Below are 16,673 nucleotides of genomic sequence, written 5' to 3'. Positions count from 1 at the left end.
ATGCTGCCCCCATTCCCGGCCCGGACACCGCCCCCTGACGTCATCACCCCGCAGCAGCCAATCGCGTTGCCATTTGTTTGGCGTCGACCGCCAACGTCCAATCCGAGCCGGGCTGCATGGCCGCCATGCTTCTGAGAGGCGGAAGCGGCGAGGCGGGGCCGAGTCCGGGAGCCCAGGCGCCTTCAGTGGCGCGGCGTCACAGTGTCCCTGCGGTTTGTGTTTGACGCTGAGCGCTTCTTGTTTTGTTTGACCTTCGGTGTGGGAGACGGAACGGAAGCCTTGTTATGCTCCGGCTATGGCCCTGCCTCGCGGCGAAAATCTGGCAAGTCTTTCCCCGATGTAGACCTCAAACCTCCCCAGCTAATAAAAGTTTTCTACCTCCCTCCGGCTCAAAAGCTTGGTTTCCCGGTGGCGTGGCCAGAGGGGCGGGGCCTGTGGGCGTCCTGGTGATGGTGCCTAGCACGTCAGGGCCCGGGCCGCGAGGTAGTTGCAGAGGCCTCGGGGTCCTCTTGGAAGGGGCCTCATGACAGATTCGGACGAGGTGCGGACTGGGGAGAAGACTAACGCAAAGGCCAGAGGGGCCAGGCAGAGAGGGACCGAGGCTGGGTTCACAGGAAAGGGTAAGGCCGGGCGGGGAGGGGCAGGGGCAGCACTCCGACTCAGGGAAGGCCCTGGCCACCATGCCAAGAACCAGGGATGTGAGAGATCCTTGTAAGGCTCGGCGGCTGCTTGGACAGAGGTTTCTGGCTTGGGTAGATGGTGGGAAGGTGACCTCACCAAGATGGGAGAGCCTGGGGCAGAAGTCAGGTGAGGTGCCCAGTGTGGCCTGCTGGAGTGAGGGTCCTGAAGGGTACCCAAGGGGCTGTAGGACCCCCAAAGCCTGAGACTTGGGACCGGGCCTGCTGGAGACATCAGAGCTTGGGGTGTCAGTAGCCAAGTGGGAGCTGGGAAGGCCGGGGGGGGGGGGGGGTGGGGTGAGAGCAGATGGTGTTGTAAGCGTGAGGACCCTGATCCCTGACCTTGACCATAGGAGAGGGAGGAAGGGCAGGACTAGAGGGACAGGTTTGGCGCGGCCCTAAGGGGAATGGGACTGGGAGCGCCACGGACCCCCGAGTGGGAGTGCCTCCTTCAGGCCTCCTTCTGCCTCTCCTCCCTCCCCTGCAGAATGCTGGTGAGTGTGTCAGTGGGTGGGGGTCATCTCGGGGGCCTGCCGCAGCTTGCTGTCCTTCGGTTCTAGGATGCCTGAAGGTTGACCAGGGCCCCTACAGGACATCCCAAAGCCGTGGGTGATTCCAGCCCCCAAGGGATCCTGCAGCACATCTTTGGAACCAGCCAGGTGTTCCAAAGCATCTGTGATGTAAAGCCAAAGGTCACGGGGTTAACAGTGCCCCTCAAAGTCAGGGAGTAGTGAGTGACTACTGCTTGGGTTCCCAGATTCCTGCCCGACACAGCCATTCACATACCGTGCAGCTTTGAGCCACTTACTCTCTTCAGGCCTCAGTGAACTCAACTGTCTAATGGGGCTCTTCCACCTCAGTGGAAACGAGGCTGATGGCCTGGCTGGACTCCAGCCTGCTCTCCCTGGGCTTCTGTCTACTCCTGCCTCTCCATCCAGCTCCCTTGCCTCCCACAACCCCCGCCCCAGCCGTATGCCCTGGGCTGGTCCACAGTCGGGGCCACCCCTCTGCTGCCCCCACTTTCTCCACAGCTACTCCAGAGGCCAGCAGTGCTTGGAGCAGGCAGACTGGGAGACAGCTGTGCTGTTCTTCTCCCGCGCGCTCCACCTGGACCCACAGCTGGTGAGAGGCAGACCTGGGTGGGCACAGGCAGTTGCTGGAACATGCTTCCTCCCTCCCTGTTGCACCTGCCAGATCCCTCCTCTCACGACCACCAAGTCCCTGATGGGAATTGGGTGTCAACCCTCGGGAGGGGGGGGCGGAGACTTTCCCCTACCCTCCAGGGACAGATTGTGGGGAGGATCCAGCAGCCTGGGTCCCCTCATCCTTAGGTGGACTTCTACGCCTTGCGGGCCGAGGCCTACCTCCAGCTCTGTGACTTCTCCTCGGCTGCCCAGAACCTGCGGAGGGCCTACTCCTTACAGCAGGACAACTGCAAGCACCTGGAGCGCCTCACCTTTGTGCTGTACCTACAGGTGCCTGGGGCTGCCCGGGCCCATGCAGGGCACGCACCTCACACCACTGGCTTTCCCTCCAGGGGCTCTCCTGGCTCCTGGGCCCGTCTCCTTGGATTCCTCCTTGTCCCTGTGTCTGGGTCCCCACCTGCTGCCCCTCTCACCTTCAAGGCTGGTTTACTGCCAGTGTTGAGTCAAGTTTGGCAGCACTGTCCATTTGGGCTTTCTGCCATAATGACAGTGTCCAATATGCTACCCACCAGCCACGTGGAACTGTTGAGCCCTTGACATGTGGCAAGTGTGACTAAAGAACTGAATTTTATATCTTATTTATATTTTTTATTATTATTGTTTTTGAGACGGAGTCTTGCTCTGTCGCCCAGGCTGGAGTACAGTGGCGTGATCTCGGTTCACTGCAACCTCTGCCTCCCGGGTTCAAGCAATTCTCCTGCCTCAGCCTCCTGAATAGCTGGGACTACAGGCACATGCCACCATGCCTGTCTAATTTTTTGTATTTTAGTAGAGACGGGGTTTCACTTTGTTGCCCAGGCTGGTCTCGAACTCCTGGGCTCAGGCAATCTGCCCGCCTCGGCCTCCTAAAGTGCTAGGATTACAAAAGTGAGCCACTATGCCCGGCTTCTTATTTTTATTTTAATTAATTTAAATGTGTATAGCCACACAAAGCAGTGGCTATTGTCTTGGATGGGATGGCACAGATCTAGAGTCCAGAGGCTCTAAGCACAAAAAGCTCACAGTGACCCCCAAGTGTATTTCAAAGGAAAAACAATATGAAACTATAAAACACCAACAAAGTCTTGCTTTTTTCCATTTTGATAACCTTGTTGTCTTTTTTTTTTTTTTTTTTTTTTTGAGACGGAGTCTTGCTCTGTTTCTGAGGCTAGAGCGCCGTGGTGCGATCTCAGCTCACAACCTCCACCTCCCTTGTTCAAATGATTCTCGTGCCTCAGCCTCCTGAGTAGCTAGGATTACAGATGTGCATCACCACACCTGGCTAATTGTTGTACTTTTAATAGAGATGGGTTTTCACCATGTTGGCCAGGCTGGTCTCCAACTCCTGACCTCAAGAGATCTGCCCGCCTCAGCTTCCCAAAGTGCTGGGATTACAGGTGTGAGCCAGTGCGCCTGGGCTTGATGTCGTTTATGTCAAAATATATTCAGTTCTTGGCCGGTTTGGGAGGGCGAGTAGGGCGGATCATGAGATCAAGAGTTTGAGACCAGCCTGGCCAACATGGTGAAACCCCGTCTCTACTAAAAATACAAAAATTAGCTAGGCATAGCATACGCCTGTAATCCCAGCTACTTGGGAGGCTGAGGCAGAAGAATCTCTTGAAACCAGAAGGCAGAGGTTGGGGTGAGCCGAGATCATACCACTGTACTCCAGCCTGGGTGACAGAACAGGACACTGTCTCAAAAAAAAAAAAAAAAAAAAAATCTGTTCTTAAAACGAAACATTTGGGGCCCTCAGACCATGTGCTGAATCTGTCTGTTGCGGGCCCATGTCCTGCATGGCCACTTCCTGTGTGCCCTTGTGCAAGTCACTCCACCTCTCTGAGCCTCAGTTCCTTTATCCATAAGAGAAGCATGCTAGTGCCAGTGAGAAAACCAGTTCAAGTTCTTAGCACAGGGCTCAGCACCCAGGGCCCAGGTCCAGGCTACAGCATGTTCATGTTAGTTCTGTTGGTCTCTTCTGCCATCTGAGATTCTGTTTTTTGTCTGTTTGTTTGTTTGTTTGTTTTGAGTCGCCCAGGCTGGAGGGCTGTGGCATGATCTCAGCTCACTGCAACCTCTGCTTCCCGGGTCCAAGCAATTCTCATGCCTCAGCCTCCTGAGTAGCTGGGATTATAGGCATGCACTAACATGCCTAGCTGATTTTTGTATTTTTAGTAGAGACAGGGTTTCACCATGTTGGCCAGGCTGGCCTCAAACTCCTGGCCTCAAGTGATCCACCTGCCTCAGCCTCCCAGAGGGCTGGGATGGGATAACAGGCGTGAACCACCGTGTCTGGCCCAGCCATCTGAGTTTTCTCCATTTCTCTTTGTTCCTGAATCTCTGTATTCCTGTCTCTTGCCAAGTGTGTATCTCTCACTGACTCTTGCTGTCTTTCCCCAGATCTGTATCTCTCTCCATCTCTGTCTCTGTGTCTCTGCCTCTTCAAGTCTCTTCCAGATCTAAAAGGCTCTATCCTTGTCTCTTGTATCTCTCCCTCCTGCCTCAGGGCTTTCGGCTGACAACTAGGGGGTGCAGCTGGGCTGGGGTGGCAAGCAGAATTGACTGTCCCCTGTGTCCCCAGGGGCAATGCCTTTTTGAGCAGTGTGCCTTCCTGGATGCCCTGAATGTCTTCTCACATGCTGCTGAGCTCCAGCCTGAGAAAGCGTGCTTCCGTTACCGATGGTGAGTGCCCTTGCTGGACCCTTCTCCCAGCAGCGGCTTCCTGATGCCCCACCCAGGAAACAGAGCACTCTGTTCCCTCTGCCCTCAGCATGGCCTGTCTCCTGGCCCTCAGGCGGCATCCAGCCTGCCTCTCACTCGTCACCGAGGAGCTGAAGCAGGACACCACCAATGCCGACGTCTACATCCTCCGGGCCAGACTCCACAACTTTCTCCAGAAGGTACAGTGGAGGAGGCGGGCAGGGGCGTGCCTCCCAACCTGGGGGTCATCAGTGTGCCCCAAGAGTACAGGAGGAGACAAGGCTGTCAGCTAGCCCAGAAGCCCCATCCCACAGTGCAGTGGTCACTGTCCTCCCTGGGAAGAGGCCCGCACTGGCCTGGACCACTCATCTACCAGTTCAGGTCCTTGTTCCATTGTTGCTCAGCCCTGGCTCTGTGCCAGGCCTGTGCTGTACCCCAAGGGTTGCAAAAGATGAGAGACTCATGTCATCCCTGTCTGGAGGGAGCTCACAGCCTGGGGGAGGTATCCCTGGGCAGATGAGTACACTGCGAAGGATTTAGCCACAATCCTGTGAAGCCACACACGGGGGCACCCAGGGCACCTAACATGAGTTAGCCCTTCTCCCTTCCTCTTCTTCCTCCTCCCCCTCCTCCCTTCCCCTTCCTCCCTCCTCCCTTCCTCCCTCCTCCCTTCCTCCCTCCTCCCTTCCCCCTTCCTCCCTTTTTTCTCTCCCTCCTCCATTCCTCCCTCCTCCCCCCCTTCTCCCTTCCTCCCCCTCCCTCCTCCCTTCCTTCCCCCTTCCTCCCTTCTCCTTCCTTCCTTCCCTCCCTTCCCCCTCCTCCCTCCTCCCTCCCTTCCCCCTTTCCCCCTCCCTTCCCCTCCCCCTTCCTCCTTCTTCTTCCTCTCCTCTCCTTCCTTCTCCTCTTCCTCCCACTTCCTTTCTTTTTTCCTGTTTGCCTCAATGAATCACCCCTACCCCTGACCACCTGCACAACCTGGGCTGGGCACAGGGACAGACAGTACAAGGAACAACTTGGGAGCAAGAGAAACTTGAGGTCATAAGGGAGGAGGTGGAGGGGGTGCTGGGCACCAAGGAGAAGAGGGCAGGGATGAGAAATCTCCCCGGAGGCAGCGGGAACCTCTATCAGGTGTCCCCAGGGCAGGGAGCTTTAGGAAGATCATTCCGGTATCCACAAGGAGTGTGGGTCGAAGGGAGGCCTGGAGGCAGGAGCCTGAGAAGGAGGCTGGGCGCCACTGCAGAGTGGGGTGAGGTTGAGGGAAAGGTGGTCATGAGGGCAGCAAGGAGGGGCAAGTCCCACAGCCCTTCAGAAGGCAGGGCTGGGCCGGGCGCGGTGGCTCAAGCCTGTAATCCCAGCACTTTGGGAGGACGAGACGGGTGGATCACGAGGTCAGGAGATCGAGACCATCCTGGCTAACACGGTGAAACTAAAAAATACAAAAAAAAAAAACTAGCCGGGCGAGGTGGTGGGCGCCTGTAGTCCCAGCTACTCGGGAGACTGAGGCAGGAGAATGGCGTGAACCCGGGAGGCGGAGCTTTCAGTGAGCTGAGATCCGGCCACTGCACTCCAGCCTGGGCGACAGGGTGAGACTCCGTCTCAAAAAAAAAAAAAAAAAAAAAAGGCAGGGCTGGAGTCTGGCTTGGGGGTTGGCTTGAAGGAAATGGAAGGATCCAGAAGGGTTCTGGCTTGGCCTGGGTGGATGGGGAGATGGGAAACTAGGATGGGGAGGAGCAGGTGGGCGGGGTGGGGTAGGTTCATCTCATTCTCCAGGTGGGGACATCCTGGGGGCGGCTGAAATGCCAGCCTGCATTGTAGGAGGGAGCGCCGCCGCCCTGGCAGGAGCAACTCCAGGGAGTGCAGTCCACCCTGGCAACTCCTCCCTGTGCCTTGGGGCTGGGCTGCAGCATCCCACAAGTGATTCAGTGGCATGAGACTAGTAATTTGTTTTGTTTTTGTTTTGTTTTTTTTGAGACAGTCTCACTCTGTCACCCAGGCTGGAGTGCAGTGATGAGATCTCAGCTCACCGCAACCTCTGCCGGGAGGTTCAAGCGATTCTCATGCCTCAGCCTCCTGAGTAACTGGAATTACAGGCGCCTGCCCAGCTAATTTCTGTATTTTTAGGAAAGACAGGGTTTCGCCAGGTGATCCCCCCCTGCCTCAGCCTCAGCCTCCCCAAGTGCTGGGATTATAGGTGTGAGCCACCGCGCCTAGCTGAGAACTAGTAATTGATAATTATTGGTGACTCTTGTGATTTTAGCCCCTCCCATGTGTAGGCGTGTTCTCAGCACTTTGCCCCTGTTTAACTGTGAGGCTCGCAGCAACCCTTTGGACTAGAGAGACACACTGTCCTCTTTTCACAGAGGAAGAGCCACCCCCAGGTGACTTGCCCAAGGTCACACAGCCTGTTCCCAGTGGCACTGCCTGGAGCCCAAGGCTGCCTACTCCAAAGCCCTGCCCCTAGCTCCTGCCATTTCCCTGCCTCCATCCACCCATGCCTGCTGTCCACTACACCCCGTTCGCCCGCCAGCCAGTCACCCCGCAGGGAACGGGGTATTGTTGAACTGTCTGTTGCTGGGCTGAGCTGCGCCTTCCTCGCCCACCCCCTCCCAGTGGAAGGGACTTGCTGGGGGAGTTTCCGCTGTACCCAGACCAGAATCTGGGCTTGGGCAGAGTGGTCTTGGGCTCAAAGGTCAGGGAGGGGAAGAGGGAGTGCAGGGGAGGGGGGAGGACACAACTGTCACAGTCAGGAGGTCACATGCTCCCCGCACCTTGAGTGGGCTTCACAGAGGCCTGACAAGGAGGCAGCATCTGCAGAAACCACTGGGGTGGACCTGGCTCACCTGAGGTCACATCTGGAAAGGGCCAGCTGGCATGGGGCCTGGGATGGCATTTCCCCACGATGCTCCTTGTGTCCTTCAAGAGGCAGAAAGGGGCTGGGCATGGTGGCTCAACCCTGTAATCCCGGCACTTTGGGAGGCCAAGGTGGGCGGATCACCTAAGGTCAGGAGTTCGAGACCAGCCTGGCCAACGTAGTGAAACCCCATCTCTACTGAAAAAAAAAAAAAAAAATTAGCCAGGTGTAGTGGCATGCACCTGTAGTCCCAGCTACTCGGGAGGCTGAGGCGGGAGAATCTGTTGAACCTGGGAGGCAGAGGTTGCAGTGAGCCAAGACCACGCCAATTGCACTCCAGCCTGGGTGACAGAGTGAGACTCCATCTCAAAAAAAAAAAAAAAAAAGAAAGGGTGGAACATGGAGGGATGTGGGGGGCATGGAGGAGGCATGGTGTGATGCCACCCTGCTGAAGAAAGGCCTCCAGGTCCCATGGCTCAGTTGACCTGTGCCCCTGATGCCACCCCTGGCCTCCTGCAGCCCCACCTCTGCTACCGGGGATCTGCACGGTGCCTTGCTGTTGAATCCCAAGCATCCGCAGGCCAGGATGCTGCTCCAGAAGATGGTGGCCCAGGCCCAGCAGGCGCGCCAAGACGCAGCGATCCTGGCCGTGCAGGGCAGGCTGCAGCACGCACTGCAGCGCATCAACTGTGCCATCGAGAACAACCCTCTGGACCCCAGTCTCTTCCTCTTCCTGGTACTGCATGGGAAGGTGCTGGCCTTGGGTCCCAGGCCCTGCCCAGCCACAGACTTTCTGTGTGGTTTAAGGAGAGTCCCTGACCTTCTCTAGGCCTCAGTTTCCCCAGCTAGCCTCTAACAGTCTTACCCTACTTCCTACTGGGTTAAGGCATTACAGAGGTGGTCTCTTACAGCTGGAAGAGGGATGGCAACAAATGTCCCAGTTACCCCAGGAATCCTAGAGCCCCAGCCTGCTAAGCAGTTCACATTGGGCGCTGAGCCCAGCTCAGTGGATGAGAATTAGGCTTGAGTCTGGTCCCCAGGAACTTACCACATCTTGCTGCATTTCAGGAGGGAGCACCACTGCCCTGGCAGGAGTGACTCCGGGGGGTTGTCCACCCAGTCAACCTCTTGCTATGCCAAAGGGCTGGGCTCAGTATCCCACAAGTGATTCAGTGACATGAGAGGCCACTATGATTTCGGGCCAATTAACCTATCCAAACAGTGGTGGTAAAACACCTGTTTCTTGTACAAAATGTTTTAATGTAGAGACTGGCATACACCTGGCTCCCAAAACGAAAGAGGGAGGGTATTTTTGCAAAAAATAAAATGATCAGTGCCTAGTGGGTTTTCTGAGTAGCAGTCCAGAGCTGGCCCCACGGGACAAATGAGGTGGGGATCGCCACTGCCTCCTCCATGGGTCAGGAGGTCTGGCCACTCACCAGTCGGTGGGGGTGCACTGGCCCTCATGTCCCTCCTGCCGTCTGCCACGCCGTCCCCCACAGGGGCACCATGTACCGACGGCTCCAGGAGTTTGATGGGGCAGTGGAGGACTTCCTGAAGGTGCTGGACATGGTGACCGAGGATCAGGAGGACATGGTGCGGCAGGCGCAGCGCCAGCTGTTGCTTACCTACAACGACTTTGCCGTGCACTGCTACAGGCAGGGCGCCTACCAGGAGGGCGTGCTGCTGCTGAACAAGGCCCTCCGGGATGAGCAGCAGGAGAAAGGGCTCTACATCAACCGAGGCGGTGCGCAGCGACCGGGGCGTTGGGGAGGGGATGCGGGGAGCCTCGCCATCTTTAAGGCCCCCACTGGGCACTTGAGGCCCCTGCGGGGGAAGGAGGAAGGGAGAGAGGAAGGAAGCGAGGGAAGAGAAAATGTAATAGTCTCAGTATCCCAGGAACACACTCTGGGAAATGTTACCTTAGACAAACTGGTTCCAGACTCCTTAAAATGCTCAAACAGGCAGCTGGGGAACAGTGCCCAGACGCCCAGAAAACTAGAGGGGACGGGGACCGTGACCGCCTATGGGGGTTATCAGCCACCAGTTTCAGGCCCTGGCCCCGGGGCTGGAGCCGACTGGGCTGGGGCTCCCAGGCACTGGGAGTTGGGGGTCCACTCACCCCCGCCTCCGGACCCTAGATTGCTTCTTCCAGCTGGGCAACCTGGCCTTTGCCGAGGCGGACTACCAGCAGGCGCTGGCGCTGAGCCCGCAGGACGAGGGCGCCAACACGCGCATGGGCCTGCTGCAGGAGAAGATGGGCTTCTGCGAGCAGAAGCGCAGGTGCGTGGGCTCCAGCCCCCACGGTGGGCGGGGCAGGCCCCGAGGGCGGGGCGGGCAGGAAGCCAACTGCTAGGATCCCTGGGTCAATCAAGTTGCTTCTCTCCCCCCCGGGCATGGGCGCGGTCGTTCTCCCCTGTAATCCCCACATTTTGTGAGGCCGAGGCCGAGGCAGGTGGATTGCCCGAGGTCGGGAGTTTGAGACCAATCTGGCCAATATGGTGAAACCCCATCTCTATTAAAAATACAAAAAAATTAGCTGGGTGTCCCCCCCCCGCCCCCTCCAAAAAAAACTCCTCTCCCAGTTATGCTTCCTTTTTTTTTTTTTTTTTGAGACGGAGTCTTGCTCTGTCGCCCGAGCTGGAGTGCAGTGGCCGGATCTCAGCTCACTGCAAGCTCCGTCTCCCCGATTTACGCCATTCTCCTGCCTCAGCCTCCGGAGTAGCTGGGACTACAGGCGCCCGCCACCTCGCCCGGCTAGTTTTTTGTATTTTTAGTAGAGACGGGGTTTCACCGTGTTAGCCAGGATGGTCTTGATCTCCTGACCTCGTGATCCGCCCGTCTCGGCCTCCCAAAGTGCTGGGATTACAGGCTTGAGCCACCGCGCCGGCCTGCTTCCTTTTTCTTTTTTAAACGGAGTCTCGCTCTGTCGCCCAGGCTGGAGTGCAATTGCACAATCTCAGCTCACTCAGCAACCTCAACCTCCTGGGTTCAAGCAATTCTCCTGCCTCAGCTTCCCAAGTAGCTCGGATTACAGACGCCTGCCACCACACCCAGCTAATTTTTGTATTTTTAGTAGAGATGGGGTTTCACCATACTGGCCAGGCTGGTCTCAAACTCCCCACCTTAGGCGATCTGCCTCCCAAAGTGCTGGGATTACAGGCGTGAGCCACCGTGCCCTCCCTATGCTGGTTTTCTTTGTGATATTTTTACTACTCAATAACTTGGAACTTAATCATGGGCAAATTAATATTTTCATTTTAGCTGATGGGTTTATGCCATTCTCAGAAAGGCCTTCCCTACCCCAAGATCATAAAAATATTCGTTGATGGTGGAGTTTCACACTGGCATCTAAGTGTTGGCTCCATCAGGGACGTCACTGGTGGAGAGAGAGGAGAGGGACATGGTAGGGGGAGCAGACCCAGCCTGGTTTCCGTCTAACTCCTCAGTGGGGCCCAGAAGCCACCCTTTTCCCCACAGATGGCCGAGCTCATGGCAGCTTGGAATCCACTGTGTCCTGCAGGCAGTTCCAGAAGGCAGAGGACCACTTCTCCACGGCCATCCGGCATAACCCCCAGAAGGCCCAGTACTACCTGTACCGGGCCAAGAGCCGGCAGCTGCTGCAGAACATTTTTGGGGCACGCCAGGATGTGGCCACTGTCCTGCTCCTCAACCCCAAGCAACCAAAGGTAGGTTCCTGCCACGTCAGGAGTGTAGGCTCCGGAGTCATGCCTGGTGCATAAAGATACTCCTCGGCCCCTAAAGAAATCTGGTTTGATAACAATCATAAGGCCAGGCATGGTGGCTCACACCTGTAATCCCAGCACTTTGGGAGCCCAAGGCAGGTGGATCACCTGAGGTCAAGAGTTTGAGACCCACCCAGCCACCATGGTGAAACCCCATCTCTACTAAAAATACAAAAATTAGCCAGGCGTGGTGGTGCACGTTTGTAATTACAGCTACTCAGGAGGCTGAGTCATGAGAATCGCTTCAACCCGGGAGGCAGAAGTTGCAGGGAGGCAGAGGTAGCAGTGAGCCAAGATTGTGCCACAGCACTTCAGCCTGGGTGATAGAGTGAGACTCTGTCTCAAAAAACAAAACAAAACAAACAAGCAAACAAAAAACACTGCAAAACACTTCCTTCTTCAGTCTTGGGAAGGGCCAAATCTGGCTGTGTGGGATCAGGGCAGCATCATGCTGTGTGCCCGCTGCTCTGGCCCCTCACCTGGCTCTGGTCTGTCACCCCCTTTCATGGCAGCTGTCCCTGCTGATGACCAACCTCTTCCCGGGCATGTCTGTGGAGGAGGTGCTTAGCACCCAGATAGCCCACCTGGCCAGGCTGCAGCTGGAACGGATGGTGGAGGGCAGCCTGCAGGCCGGCGGCCCACAAGGCATTGTGGGGTAAGCCCTGGAGCAGGGGGCACAGGCCAGGGCTGGGGAATGGCTGCAGCTCTAGGCACCTCTGGCTCCAGCTGCATGCCAGGGCCATTGTCTAGTCCTTGGAGAGATCAGCATGGGCCAGGGAGACCGACAATGCCCGGGGGGCATTGTTTGGCAGGATGCTTAAGCAGTGGGAGTTGGAGCACCAGAAGGCCTTGGCCCTGCAGCGCTCATGGAAGCAGGGGGAGCCTTTGATTGAGACCTCCGAGAAGCTGCAGGCCACCCCTGAGATTCCGCAGGTAGAACCAGGAAGCTCAGAGGGAGAGGCTGAGGCCCCCAAGGAGGAGGAAGAGAAGGAGAAGGAGAAAAAAAGGTAAGTGGAGCACACGCCAGGGCCCGAAGCCCTTGGGGTCTGGGGCAGAGCGTACCCCAGTCCAGGGCTGGAGGATGCAGGCCAGTGGAGTCTGGCTTCCAGGCCTGGCTCTGCACTCCCTCAGTTGTGTGATGGGCTGGGGACATCTTGCTATGAGATGGGGATGGTACAAGCAAGGGGTGCTCCTGAGGGAGGGTGTGTGGGGATGTGGGCCCTCACAGAGAGGAGTCACACCCCTGCTCATGGTCACTGTCACGAATTCTACTGTATGCACTAGCCACTTGCCACTTGTGCCAGAATTTTTTGTTTTTGAGACAGAGTCTTGCTGTGTCACCCAGGCTGGAGTAGAGTGGCATGATCTCGGCTCACTGCAACCTCCGCCTCCTGGGTTCAAGCAATTCTCATGCCTTAGCCTCCCAGGTAGCTGGGATTACAGGTGCATGCCACCACACCTGGCTAGTTTTTTGTATTTTTAGTATTTTTATCGGACTTAAGCGATCTGCACGCCTGGGTCTTCCAAAGTGCTGGGATTACAGGCATGAGCCACTGCGCCCGGCCCCCGGAATTTTCTTAATTCTTAAATTTGTTTCTGAAAACCTCTTATTGAATGTAACATAAATATAGGAAAGTGCACAAATCATAAGTGCCAGTTTGATGAATTTTCACAACTGCATGACACCCATGATATCATTATCCAGATCGAGAAAGAACACTTTCCCAGCTCCCAGAAGCCCACTGGGGCCCCCTTCGAGGCCCCTCCCATAGCCCACCCTACCTACAAGGCTGTCCTGATTCCTAACGCCAAACGTGAGCTTTTGTCTTTCCTTCACATGATTGGACAGCATGATGAGCGTCACTCACGCTGCAGCAGGTAGCAGCAGCCTGCTCCCTGTCACTGGTGCTGCAGAATATTCCGTCCTGTGTTTCTCTGTTCTACTGCTGGTAGACATCAAGTACACTAATGTTCAAAGGAAACTTTACACAATTGAAGTATAGGCATACCAGCATCCCTTGCCATCAATAGAAAATGTGGCCGGGCGCGGTGGCTCATGCCTGTAATCCCAGCACTTTGGGCGGCCAAGATGAGCAGATCACTTGAGCCCAGGAGTTCAAGACTAGCCTGGGCAACATGGCAAAACCCTGTCTCTACAAAAAAATACAAAAATTAGCCAGGCATGGTGATGTGTGCCTATAGTCCCAGCTACTTGGAAGGCTGAGGCAAGAGGATCCCTTGAGCCCCTGAGTCACTTGAGGCTGCGGTGAGCCGTAATCATAGTACTGCATTCCAGCCTAGGTGAGAGAGCAAGACCCTGTCTAAAGAAGAAAAGAAAAGAGGAAAGTGGCCGGGCGCGGTGGCTCAAGCCTGTAATCCCAGCACTTTGGGAGGCCGAGGCGGGCGGATCACAAGGTCAGGAGATTGAGACCATCCTGGCTAACACGGTGAAACCCCGTCTCTACTAAAAAATACAAAAAAAAAAAAAAAACTAGCCGGGCGAGGTGGCGGGCACCTGTAGTCCCAGCTACTCGGGAGGCTGAGGCAGGAGAATGGCGTGAACCCGGGAGGCGGAGCTTGCAGTGAGCTGAGATCTGGCCAGTGCACTCCAGCTTGGGTGACAGAGCGAGACTCCGTCTCAAAAAAAAAAAAAAAAGAAAAAAAGAAAAGAGGAAAGAAAATGCTAGCTCTTCAGTTTTCTCTCTTTTTTTTTTTTTTGGAGACGGAGTTTCACTCTGTCTCACAGGCTGGAGTGCAGTGGTGCGATCTTGGCTCACTGCAAGCTCCACCTCCCAGGTTCACACCATTCTCCTGCCCAGGCCTCCCAAGTAGCTGGGACTACAGGCACCCGCCACCACACCCAGCTAATTTTTTGTATTTTTAGTAGAGACAGGGTTGCACAGCATTAGCCAGATGGTCTTGATCTCCTGACCTCATGATCCACCCGCCTCGGCCTCCCAAAGTGCTGGGATTACAGGCGTGAGCCACCGCGCCCAGCAGCTCTTCAGTTTTCTAGCTCATGTTAGAATGAATATTAGAGTACACACCTTCCCTCTGTGTGCCCCCGAAATCAGAGGCTCCCTCCCCCAGGGAGATGTTGGGCTGAAGTGGATGGAACCCAGAGCACAACTCCCAGCTGGCGCCTGGAGCACTATGGTGCACCTCGCTGTCTGCAGTTGTGAACGTGGGCAGAGACCTGCAGCCTAGGTAGGGTCTGGCTGTGGTGGCCAGCAGACCTGGATTCAAACTCGGCCTCTCTGCTTCTTGGCTGAGTGGCCCTGGGCAGGTTGCTTATGGGCTCTGAGCCTTAGTTTCCTGGTCGGTGAAATGGTCATTAGCAGCTCTCTCCATCCCTCCGTCCCCACTTGTATTGGGAGAATGGAAGGGGGTAAAGCCTAGAGAAGCTCCTCAAGTCCTCCATAAGCATTCCCCAGGGCACAGCCCTTTATAATGTACAGAAGCCTGTCCCACGCCTGAACTCATTTTCATTTTGCAGTTGAAAAAGCCAAGGTGCTAGGCAGCCCCTTCAACACAACTGTCCTCATGGCACCATATGCCTGTCCAGCCTGGCCGCCCCGTTCCTGCCAGGCTTAGCCTCTGTGTGTCCCCACCCCACCCTAACCTGGCACCTTCAAGGACCTCTGAGCTCAGGAGAATGACCACCGAGCGGCCCAGGGCTGCTGGCCTTCTAGAGGCGCAGCTGCGTGGGCCTCCTACCATCTGAACTACAAAGCCTGTTTCTTGCCATAGGAGAAGAAACCAAAGCTCACACCTAGCAAGGTGGCATCCCTGTCTGACAGCTACCTCGACCAGACCTCTTTAGCTTCCAGCATGAGCTGTAAGTCCCTGGGGCTCCCGCCAGGCCTCAGGAAACTAAGGCAGCAGGGTGGTCAAAGGTCAGGAGTCGAAGACCGCTGGCCTAGGTGTGAGTTTAGCTCTGCTGCTGACAGCTGGGTGGCCTGGGGCGAGTGGCTCTAGAGCGGGAGTAACACTCTTGCTGGGCCTGCCGAGGACTCAGCGGGCAGTGCCCAACATGGGCAGAGAGGCCGAGGCTTGCTCCAGGCACTTCATGGTAGCTGCTACTCTGCTCTCATCCCCTCCCAGCCCTGTCCCAGAAAAAAACCCACAAACCTTGTGCATGGCCAGGGGGCTTTTAGCCCCAGTTCCGTGGGGCCCCAGCCTGGAGGAGACAGAAATGAAGAACGGGGAGGCTGCTCCTCAGAGACCCCAGGGTGGGTGTGCGCAGTCCTCTGTGGGGAGGGGAGTGGCAGGGCCCAGGCTCCTTCTTCATTTCGTGCATCCAGCAAACCCACCGAGTGCCCTGGGCCAGGCCTGTGCTCAACACTGGGCACAGGGATGACTGGCATAGTCCTTGCCCTGGGACATGAGCTCTAAGCTCCAACAGGAAGAAGGCTCCCAGGTGACCCGACAGCCAGGAGACAGGGCAGACACAGTGCAGGGGAAGCTGCGGCTGTGGGTGCATTTAGCGCCTTTTAGTGGGGACAAGGATGGAAGGGCAGGAGGGTGCCAGGCAGAGGGATGCAGGGGCCCTGCTGGGGCTGTCTGCTGCAACAGGAGCAGAGGGCAGGGGCAGCCACAGAGCAGAGGCCTGGGACTGGGAGAAGGGGGCTCTTAGGCATCTCCCCCCATGTCACAGCCCCACCCCTCGGGATCTGGGGCGCTGGGGGGCTGGGCGGGGGTGATCTGCAGGTAATGCGAAGCCTCAGGGCCACAGGCCAGTGTGAAATTGGGAAGCCCCTTTTCCAGGGCAGGTGCGGCAGGCCTGATGGGTGCTCTTGGCACACCCTTCCCAGTCAGGACCACATGCACCTCAGAGACTGAGACGTCGGCTATCTGCCAGGAATACAGGAGCACCTCAGCCACCGCCATGACATTCTCTGACTCGTCACTGCTGAAGACGCAATCCTCAGACTCTGGGAACAACAGGGAGGCATTGAGCCACGGTTCCAGAAAAATCAAGGACATCCAGGGCCAGAGGCAGAGCCTTAGCAAGACCCAGGCCACCCAGAGCCAGAGGCAGACCTTCAGCAAGACCACGGCCACCGTACACAGGAGGAACTCCAGCAAGACCAAGGCCACCCAGGGCCAAGGGCGGCGCTCCAGCAAGACCGAGGCCACTCAGGGCAAGAGGCAGAGCTCCAGCGAGATCGAGACCACCCAGGGCCCAAGGCAGGAGCCCAGCAAGACCAAGACCACCCGGAGCCCAAGGCAGAGGCCCAGAAAGATCAAGGCTGTTTGTGGCCGGAGCTGGAGACCCAGCAAGGTTGATGCCACCCAGGGCCGAAGCAGGGGACTGCTCCGAAGTTCCACCAAGACTGAGGCTTTCTATGACTCAAACTGGAGCCTCAGCAAGACTGAGGATGTTCAAGGCCAGGGCCAGAGAACCAGCAAGGCTGAGGCTGCCCAGGGCAAGAGCCGGGGCATGAACTCAACTTCCAGCAAGGCTGAGTCCACCTGGGGACCCAGCCCGAGTCTCAGCAAAACGGAGGTTGGA

The 16,673-nt window shown here is 56.7% G+C and overlaps 1 protein-coding gene across 1 annotated transcript; it reads left to right on the top strand.

Annotated features, from left to right (window-relative positions):
* Positions 1 to 1,699: 1,699 nt before the first annotated feature.
* LOC115895895 (tetratricopeptide repeat protein 16-like) lies at positions 1,700 to 16,667 on the top strand (the record flags this gene model as incomplete). Its single annotated transcript, XM_030926448.1, is given in 14 exon segments — positions 1,700 to 1,799; positions 2,009 to 2,152; positions 4,443 to 4,543; positions 4,632 to 4,761; positions 7,932 to 7,949; positions 7,951 to 8,144; positions 8,912 to 9,159; positions 9,554 to 9,695; positions 10,936 to 11,101; positions 11,671 to 11,813; positions 11,971 to 12,165; positions 13,008 to 13,155; positions 14,909 to 14,996; positions 15,973 to 16,667. Coding segments are annotated over 11 exon segments (2,166 nt in total), but the record flags the coding sequence as incomplete, so codon positions are not given.
* Between the last annotated feature and the right edge of the window lie 6 nt (positions 16,668 to 16,673).

The sequence above is a fragment of the Rhinopithecus roxellana genome, unplaced genomic scaffold, assembly GCF_007565055.1.
Source record: "Rhinopithecus roxellana isolate Shanxi Qingling unplaced genomic scaffold, ASM756505v1 contig3601, whole genome shotgun sequence".
NCBI lineage: Eukaryota > Metazoa > Chordata > Mammalia > Primates > Cercopithecidae > Rhinopithecus > Rhinopithecus roxellana.
Note: the sequence above shows the minus strand (reverse complement) of the source record. Positions and strands in the feature narration are given on the sequence as shown.